Source organism: Drosophila eugracilis, unplaced genomic scaffold (assembly GCF_018153835.1).
Source record: "Drosophila eugracilis isolate 14026-0451.02 unplaced genomic scaffold, ASM1815383v1 contig_1963, whole genome shotgun sequence".
In the NCBI taxonomy this organism is placed as follows: domain Eukaryota; kingdom Metazoa; phylum Arthropoda; class Insecta; order Diptera; family Drosophilidae; genus Drosophila; species Drosophila eugracilis.
Window position 1 is genome coordinate 552,773 of NW_024572825.1, and position 9,619 is coordinate 562,391.

Genomic DNA, 9,619 nt, shown 5'->3' on the forward strand with positions numbered 1-9,619 from the left:
ACTCCCCAACTATTTTTTCCTACTTCATGGTCCCTGTTCCAGCCTAATAAGTTTATTTCCGGCTCGATTGATTCAGCTCTCGGACACGTGAGAAAAATTTGCCGTCAGCAAATTGATAGCTCTAAATCAAAAATCACTAAAACAAAAGAAGTCAATCTTTTTAAAGATTCAAATATAAATAAATAAGGAAAGAAATATAAGTATTATATTGACATTTCAGGGTAAACATAATCCTTTCAATACGATGCAATATGATCTAAGTCAAAATTCATGTTCATAAGACAAAATAAAATAAAAAAAAATGCAAATATTAAAAAAAATCAAATGATTATTTTCCTGTGTGCTCGAAGGCATTTGCCCTGCACGCATCTTAGCCATTGCCCTGCACGTCCAGGGACCTAATCCTTCGGTGGATCTGCCAAGTCCGGTAAGCACGTGTCTCCTGACTGGCCGCAATATGAATCAATAAATGAGCTGAATAAGTGACACAAGCTGCCGACCGAAATCTACTTGTTTACGAATATGAGATTCTAACATCTCGTCGCTGGACGCTGGCCACTGGGGAAGGGCGACAAGCACCATCGGCGTGTTAATAAATAATATTGTAACGATTGACTGGCATCTGCCAAGAGAGCTCCAAATAAAATTCCCTTGTCTAAACATCGAAGAATCCGGTAAGCGAAGCTTGAGTGTCTATACTTCAAGCGAACAGAAAATAATTTATAACCAATACTCTTTCAACTAGTTCAGAGTATAAGATGCTACCCATGTAAGGTGTTAAAATATTTTAAAAACTTCAGATTTGAAACAGTTTAAGGTCCACCCTATATTATTGCATTTTGGGGCGGAAGAGTGGACTTGGCCCTGTTAATGCAACCTTCTCTAGAATCTGCATAATAAATACTAACTTTCTATATCATATAGTTTTCACGATCTCACCAGACTTTAAAATTAGTTACGTTTTAAAGCAAAGAAGAAGAAGAAGAAAGTTAGTAAATGTAATATAAATAGCTTATTACCAAGAAGAGGTATTTTCGAAATTTCTGTAGTTATCTTTTATCTTAAATATCAATTAAATTCATAAGGCAGAAATAAAAGCGACTTTTCCGGTACCATCGCTGCCTCGTTTGTAACCGCAGTCGGCCTGGAATCTGGAAGCTGGCCAAACCTAAGCTGCGGAAGGAGCCATCGTAAACTGAAACTGAAAAAGGATATCCGGCCCCCGTTGCCAACTACATTGTACTACAACTAATTACTGAGCCAGCCAAATAATAATAAATTTCGATACGCATTAAAATCGAATCAATCATTTACCGATCACGTCAAACAAGCCGGGTAAACAAAGTCACAGCATCATGGTCACCCTGCAGGACATTGTTGCGGGCTGCGGACTGGCGGTTATTTCATCCGGTTTATAGGTGGTCATAACATAAGAGCGAGAATGCCAAGTGGTTGCCATTTTCTCGAAAATATTGTAACAAACATAATCACCTGGAACCCTGCCGATTCGGCCACAAAACAGCTTAACTTGTCGAAGGAGGCGATGGGGCAAAAGGGGGTAGTGAAACCTCGCCATCTGCTTGAATAATTATGCTGCGGTATGTGGGAAAATGGGAAGGCCAAGGGAAGTTAGCATAATGAAAACAGCTGGCGACGCCTTCAAGGGTCAGGCTAAATGCAAATATCGCGTGTTTTCCTCCACATTTCACTTATCGCCTGCTGGTCCTTCGGATTCGGATTCTGATTCGGATTCGGGTATCTACATTTCGTGTTCTGTATTCCTCATTTCGAATTTGAATTTCGTATGGCCCTTGTTCAAGGGGAACACCACATATGCCCGGGCTGCATAAATTTGAGACGCACTTTCTGTGGCTGAAACCGAGGACACTGACATCTTCACGACGATATAAAACGAATTAGCATAGAAAACTGCAAATTTGAATTATGGCCTGCGGCAGTGGAAACGGCAGAAGTCACAACAGGAACGCAAGGAAAACCATCCAACCATACTTGGGTAGTATCGGAAGCCCGGGCTCCAAGAGCAGCTGTCCCACTCGCCCCAGCTAAAGTGACAAAACGTATGCAACGCGATATAAAAGTAGACGATGGAACTCTGTGACTGTGGTATGAAGCGAGTCAGAGCGACTCTTGCCATGGCCATGCATGGCCAGGACATTTTAACATCCGAGGTGGCCAGCTGGAGCATATGTTTTCCCGAAATACTTCTTAAAATTTTCTTTCTAGCAAAAGTTAATACAACTTAATGCCTTACATGTACCTTAAAAAGACAAGAAAGAGCAGTGATTATCCTAGGATATGCATTAGCGAATTCATAAATGTTGGCTTCAACATATTGATTACAAACAAGAGGAAACGCTATAGTCGAGTGCCGCGACTATAAGATACCCGTTACTGTTTTACAAAATTTTAAAATATTATTTTGCTAGTGGAAATTCACAAGGCGCCACCTATTGTCAGAGGAAGTATGTTGAGTATGCTTATAGTGACGTCACTGCCCATGCAAGGCCTTATAACCTTAATTTCTTTATAAATAGCGAAATAATGTTCCGATTTGAAAAATCTTTGGTAAATCGATAGATATTAACAGAAATAAGTTATACAAGGTCAAACGAAGGCATTCATAATAATATTATAGACGCCACAGTTTGCCGCGGTTTGTGGGCGTTAGAGTGGGCGTGGCAGGATGCTGCGTAGGGACCTCAAGAATCATCATGGTTAATCTCAATTTTATATCTCTTATAGTTCCAGAGATCTCAGCGTTCATACGAACAGACGGACAGACGGACGGACATGGCTCATTCGTCTTCGCTATTCATCCTGATCAAGAATATATATACTTTATAGGGTCGGAAACGCTTCCTTACATACTTTTCAACGAATCTGGTATACCCTTTTACTCTACGAGTAACGGGTATAAAAAGAGCAGGTTCTTTAATGAATAAGCTACTCTAAAAGACGTAACCAATTGAGTGAGCCAGCCAAAGAAGGCTCCCACCCCGCCTATTGTTTGCATAAGTCAGCGAGCTCCCTTTGGGGAGCCGGGAGACTCAGAGTAGGAAGCAAGAGCTTTTCCTTCTTCCAATCGGCACGTGCATATTCACATGCTTGGCATTGAACCCTGACCACTGGCACGGCCACATGTAGGAGATACACATTCTCCGCACTCTAGACATTGCGACTAATAGATCCTTGTTTGACGAAAAGTTTAAGGCACCCACTTCGCCTTGTTTGCTCCCTGCTCCTTGGCAAATACGTAATCAGTGAAATGCTCATGCTCATTTTTCTACCTTTTCCTTCCCTCGCTCCGAGTTTACAAATAAACGACGCTCCCCCAAATACTTGAAATACGTTGCTCAATTTCCATAAACACGTGAGCAAATAGCACGTGTGCCCATGGGACAGGAATCGCGTGAAATCACAGTTCTTCAAAACACTCTCACGAAATCATGGACAAGTTCATAATTTCAATTGGGATTATAGTTAAATATATTAAATATAAAAATAAAGTACTTTAAAAGTATTTTTAAGGGTAAATATATGTTCTCGAATATCTTCATTTATTATTTGTGATTTTTTTAAAACTTCATAACAGTTCTTGAGTTCAATTCTAGTCTGATTCCTCAGGCACACACCGAACGATACTAAGACGAATGCCCGCCAGGTTTCCTCTACGGCATTTGTTAACTATTGCAAACATTTGCTTGCGTACATATGTGGCACTCACTTTGGCAGCACCACCATGAAAACTTGCAGTAGCCCGCCCTGCCACCGCCCCCTCCTGAAAGCGGCTGTATTTGAGTTTCGGCTCTGTAAAATGCGCCTCAAATTGATTTTATTTATATTTCAAAGGAAAAACTTTTGTGCAGCTGTTGAGCTTGTTGTATATCTTATGTTTTCCACTTTATTTTTGTTGGCCTAGTTTGCAGCTGCGACAAACTTACAAATACGACCCGTCAATATTTCATTAGAGGGTCCTCTTACGGTGCTTTGAATTCGAACTTCAAGGCAAAGGAAGGAACAAACAATTTACGGGTGCGGCCTAATCGCAAATGGCCCAGAATCATCGTTTACTATTGCCGCCGTGGCAGCCGGTAACCAGCCAGTAAATCGATTTATGATTCTATTTTTTATCAAGAATTTAAATGTTAAGGCAAACAAGAAGAGCCGCTACATTCAATGCTAAAGTCAGCATACCACCATCATATGGCGCCATGTAGAATTTAAATAGCGACGCTACTTTGCTAGAAAAACCTCGTAACCTAACTTTATCATAATAATCTTTTTTGCAATTTTACATAATTTTTCCAAATATCTAGCACTGATAACGTGGACGCCAGAGACTTTCTCGGCTTGTTGGCGGGGCAAGATTAAATGCACATGCAAAGAAGAAGAAGATAAAACAAGAAGAAACGCTTTAGTCGAGTGCCGCGACTATAAGATACCCGTTACTGTTTTATGCAATTTTGAAATATTCATTTTGCCAACTGAAATTCCCAAAGCACCACCTATTGTCGGAGAAAGCATCTTGAGTAACTGATAGTGACGTGACTGCCCATGGCCTTATAACCTAAATTTCTTTATAAATAGCGAAATAATGTTCCGATTTCAAAAATCTTTGGTAAATCGATAGATATTGACAAAAAAAATGTTATACAAGGTCAAACGAAGACATTCATAATAATATTATGGACGCGTGGGCGTGGCTGTATGACAACTCGTCGCAAGTTGCAGTGGCATCTCTTGAATACGCATTCTAAAGCCTAACTTTCTAGCTCTTATAGGTCCCAAGATTTTAATTTTTGGTTTTCTGGGTTTTCTGGGCGTTAGGGTGGGCGTGGCCAGATGGTAAAAAAACAATTCGCATTTGGGGCATAATAAAAACCTAAAATCAGCGATTTTAGTTTTCCCTGATTTGTGTGCGTTAGAGTGGGCGTGGCAGGATGCGGACTTGCGCTGCGTATGGACTTCAAGAATCTTCATGTTTAATCTCAACTTCCTATATCTTATAGTTCCTGAGATCTCAGCGTTCATACGGACAGACAGACGGACATGACTCAATCGTCATTGCTATTGATCCTGATCAAGAATATATTTACTTTATAGGGTCGGAAACGCTTCCATCTACCTGTTATTGCTACATACATACTTTTCAACGAATCTAGTTTACCCTTTTAATCTACGAGTAACGGGTATAAAAATCGTCTAACTAGGCCGAACGTCTACGAATGAATTGCGGTCTGTATTGATTCGTAATTGGATCGTTTCAATCTGCGGTCTGTCGGTTATGCAAAGAGTAATCGCGTCAATACACTTAGAAAAAACTACATTAAATGTACTGAAAGAATAATGTAAAAATATATTTGAATATTTCTGCCAAATTCCCGATGTAACTGCTCGTATGTCCTCGAAATATTTATCGAATTTACCAAATTACCCCCTAAAGATAAAAGTAAAGTATTTCTCATATAATTAGGTGAAAGTTTGGGCTTAAGAGCTTACTTTAAGAACTCATTAAGTTAAAAGTTCTTGTTTACTTTGTATAATAATCTCCGCTAATCCGCACATTTTCGGAATAATTTATAAACTAAAAAAAAGAAATGAATAAAAATATATTTTTAAGTGGATTTTTGCGGCTCTGTATAGAAACAGAGGATGGACCACCATCACCCGAAGCTTTAAATTGAAGGATAGACCTCAGAGAGATTCCATTAGATGTTAAGTCGTCACCATGGAACGTTGGCAGAACTGCGTGGCTGCAGTGACCGGCGCCAGCTCGGGAATCGGGGCGGAAATCGTTCGAAAACTCATCTCCGCCGGTGTGGTGGTGGTTGCCCTGGCCCGTCGCCTGGACCGTCTGGAGCAACTGCGTCAGGAAGTGCCGGAGTGCCGGCGACCGCTCCTGCATGTTCGCCAGTGTGATGTCACAGACTTGGTGTCCGTGAACGCCGCCTTTGATGCAGTGCAGCAGGATCTGGGTGGAGTGGATATACTGATCAACAACGCAGGAAAGCTGTCCGGCGGTCAACTATTGACCATGCCGCTGGACACTGTACAACAAGTACTGCAGACGAACGTGATGGGCGTAGTGTACTGCACGCAGCGAGCCTTCGAATCGATGAGTCAACGCCATTCCCCCGCCCATATTGTCCTCATCAACAGCATTGTGGGCCACTACATCTTCAACCCGCTGCCTGGAAGCCAGCAGGAGCTCAATATGTACCCAGCCACCAAGCACGCAGTCACTGCCCTCACTGAGCTCTTCCGCCAGGAGTTGCGCGAGTTCAAGACCCAGATTAAAGTTACAGTGAGTAAATGTAGAAATTTAAGTTTATTAAGGCAAACAATTTCTTAAAGGATCTTAATCGTATGACTAATTTTCGAATCATTTTTATTTTGTCTGTATCTATCAGATGATTAGTTACCAAGTTATTGAGCATTTGTCTTGTAAGGCACTGACAGTTAATTGATAAACTTAATGGTATAGATAGCCCCATGAATTTCGTAAATGCCGTCATATTTGGTTTCATTTAAGTTGTGCTCAACATAGCTTTGCTCGCATGTATTCGTAAATGCCGTCAAAATCTATTTGCGTACTGATTTAAAACCGCAAGACTAGCTTAAACTGCAATTAAAACTGTCGGTAGTACTAAATCAAAATCAATTTTATGTCTCTGGCTTCCGTGGCTTATGATTTATTACAGTATTTAAATGGATAATTTTATGGCATTGCCTTCGGCTTTATGGCTTGGCTATTTAATACTAAAGACTAAACTACTAAACTTTGACTAATTTACACTACCTAACAGAGCATCAGTCCGGGATTGGTGGACACGGAGCTGGTGCCTTTGGCCTACAAAAGGCTGCCCATGCTGCAGGCGGAGGATGTGGCCAATGCCATCATGTATGTCCTGGCCACGCCTCCGCACGTTCAGGTGCACGAGCTGACCATCAAGCCCATGGGCGAACCCTTCTAGGACACCGGAGCATCCTTCTACTATGGCCACTAAATATTTCATGGTATTCCATAACCTCGAACTGAATAATTCGTGGCATGCAGAGAAATAAATGAAATGGATAAAAAATAAATTTCATGAATTTTCAAATGGGTGGCCCATTTCTAAGTAATTGGGTAATTCCCAGAAGCTTTTAATATGTGTACATTTTTTATAAATTTTTCTATCAATTTATTATTATCATTTACATTATTATTATTGGTATAATTATTATTATAGTTTATTTATTTTATTAAAATATTACTGTCATAATACATATTTAGAGACAGCTTTATTAACTGATAGGTGTTTTGGCCAGGTTTTTATCGCTTATTTGATTTATTGATGTGGAAGTTTTGTAGGCCGTTTGCCAATTTAAAAAAGCGTTTATATTTGCTGCCTTACTCGGTAGGTTTTGATTGCCCCTTAGAATGTGCCGTAGACCCACTGCACTCAATTATTCAGCTCACGTGTGAACTGCGCACTGGGGCGGTCGGCTTTAAATATTTCAGTGGAAAGGCCAAGTTGGGCCAACGATTTCGGGTATATATAGTGGCTGTGTGGGCGCATCTCAGCCAGTTGAGCGAATAACTACTTGGGAGAGGGGTCTCAGGAACAAACTTCTTGGAAACATAATACTCGTAGGGGAGCGGACTAGTGATCGGGAAACTGAGATATGGAACGCTGGCAAGATCGCGTTGCTGTGGTCACGGGAGCCAGTTCTGGCATCGGAGCCGCCGTGGCCAGGCAGCTGGTAAGTTCTGGCGTTATTGTTGTAGGTCTGGCCAGGCGTGTGGATCGAATGGAGGCCATCAAGGAGCAACTGCCTTCGGAATTACACTCCCGACTGCATGCCATCCACTGTGATGTCGGGGACCTAGACTCGATAACGGCCGCCTTCGACTGGATCGAAGATCAGCTTGGCGGCTGTGACATCCTGGTGAACAATGCCGGTTGCCTTTTCCCCGGGCAACTGCTGACCCTGGAGATGGAGCACCTTCAGAAGGTTTTGAACGTTAACCTAATGGGCGTGCTCCACTGCACCCGCCGCGCCTTTAGATCGATGCAGCTGCGTGAGGTGGCTGGTCATGTTGTGCTCATCAACAGTCTTACTGGGCGCCACATCATCTACCCACCCGGCGAGGAGCTGCAGGTGCTGAACATGTATCCGCTGACCAAGCACGGGATTACGGCCATGCTGGAGGTTTTGCGACAGGAGCTGCGCGGATTCAATACCAAGATCAAGATAACGGTGAGTGTAACTAAATCAGTATATAAATATTAAACAAGAGGAAACGCTATTGTCGAGTGCCGCGACTATAAGATACCCGTTACTGTTTTACACAATTTTAAAATATTCATTTTGCTAGTGGAAATTCACAAGACGCCACCTATTGTCGGAGGAAGCATGTTGAGTAATTGATAGTGACGTCACCTCCCATGTGAGGCCTTATAACCTAAATTTCTTCATAAGTAGCAAAATAATGTTCCGATTTGAAAAATCTTTGGTAAATCGATAGATATTAACAGAAATAAGTTATATAAGGTCAAACGAAGGCATTAATAATATTATTATAGACGCCACCGTTTTCCGCGGTTTGTGGGCGTTAGCTGCAGTGACGTCTCTTAAATACGTATTTAAAAGCGTAACTTTCTAGCTCTTTTAGTTCCTGAGATTTTTGCATTTTTGGTTTTTCGGGTTTTGTGTGCGTTAGGGTGGGCGTGGCTTGATCGGAAAAAAACAATTCGCATTTGGGGCATCATAAAGACCTACATGCTTAATCCTTTCTATCACTTATAGTTACCGAGATAAAAGGTTTTCTTAAAAAAGCGAAAATCGTCTTTTGAGCTTGGTGGGAGTATGGGTGGGTTGGCCGGATATTAGTACCACTAATGCGCTGGCATCCAAAGTTTATACATACTGAATTTCAACTTTCTAGCTCTAATAGTTCCCGAGATTTCAGAAATTTTAGTTTTTCGTGATTTGTGGGCGTTAGAGTGGGCTTGGCAGGATGCTGAAATAAACTTGCGCTGTCCCGGGACCCCAAGAATCTTCATGCTTAATCTCAACTTTGTATCTGCTATAGTTCTTGAGATCTCAGCGTTCATACGGACGGACGGACGGACGGACGGACAGACGGACATGGCTCAATCGACTTCGGAATTGATCCTGATCAAGGATATATATACTTTATAGGGTCGGAAACGCTTCCTTCTACCTGTTACATACTTTTCAACGAATCTAGTATACCCTTTTACTCTACGAGTAACGGGTATAAACATAAAAGCTAAAACTTACTTTTCTAATGTTTTAATCGATGATACTCTACCATACCAGATAAAACCGAGAAGTTATTATCTTATTATTTTTTTTAGAGCATCTCTCCAGGTGTGACCGACACGGAGATTCTGCCCTCCGGATATGATTCTTTGCCGATGCTAAGGCCAGATGACATCGCCGCGGGCATTATGTATGCCCTGGCCACGCCTCCTCATGTCCAGGTGCACGAGCTGACCATTAAGCCTCTGGGAGAGCCCTTTTAAAGCTAAAGAGCACTATATTATAATGAAGATATCGTCATTTTCAAATATAGCGTTGTCTGAAA

The 9,619-nt window shown here is 41.6% G+C and overlaps 2 protein-coding genes across 2 annotated transcripts; both read left to right on the forward strand.

Annotated features, from left to right (window-relative positions):
* The first annotated feature begins 5,743 nt into the window (after positions 1-5,743).
* On the forward strand, positions 5,744-7,107 carry LOC108102392 (farnesol dehydrogenase). The gene is made up of 2 exons (XM_017207334.1): positions 5,744-6,325; positions 6,828-7,107. The coding sequence occupies exons 1-2, from the start codon at positions 5,750-5,752 to the stop codon at positions 6,993-6,995; spliced, it is 744 nt and encodes a 247-aa protein (XP_017062823.1). The 5' UTR covers positions 5,744-5,749; the 3' UTR covers positions 6,996-7,107.
* A 496-nt stretch (positions 7,108-7,603) lies between these two features.
* Positions 7,604-9,619, forward strand: LOC108102394 (farnesol dehydrogenase). Its single transcript, XM_017207335.1, has 2 exons — positions 7,604-8,265; positions 9,390-9,619. The coding sequence occupies exons 1-2, from the start codon at positions 7,690-7,692 to the stop codon at positions 9,555-9,557; spliced, it is 744 nt and encodes a 247-aa protein (XP_017062824.1). The 5' UTR covers positions 7,604-7,689; the 3' UTR covers positions 9,558-9,619.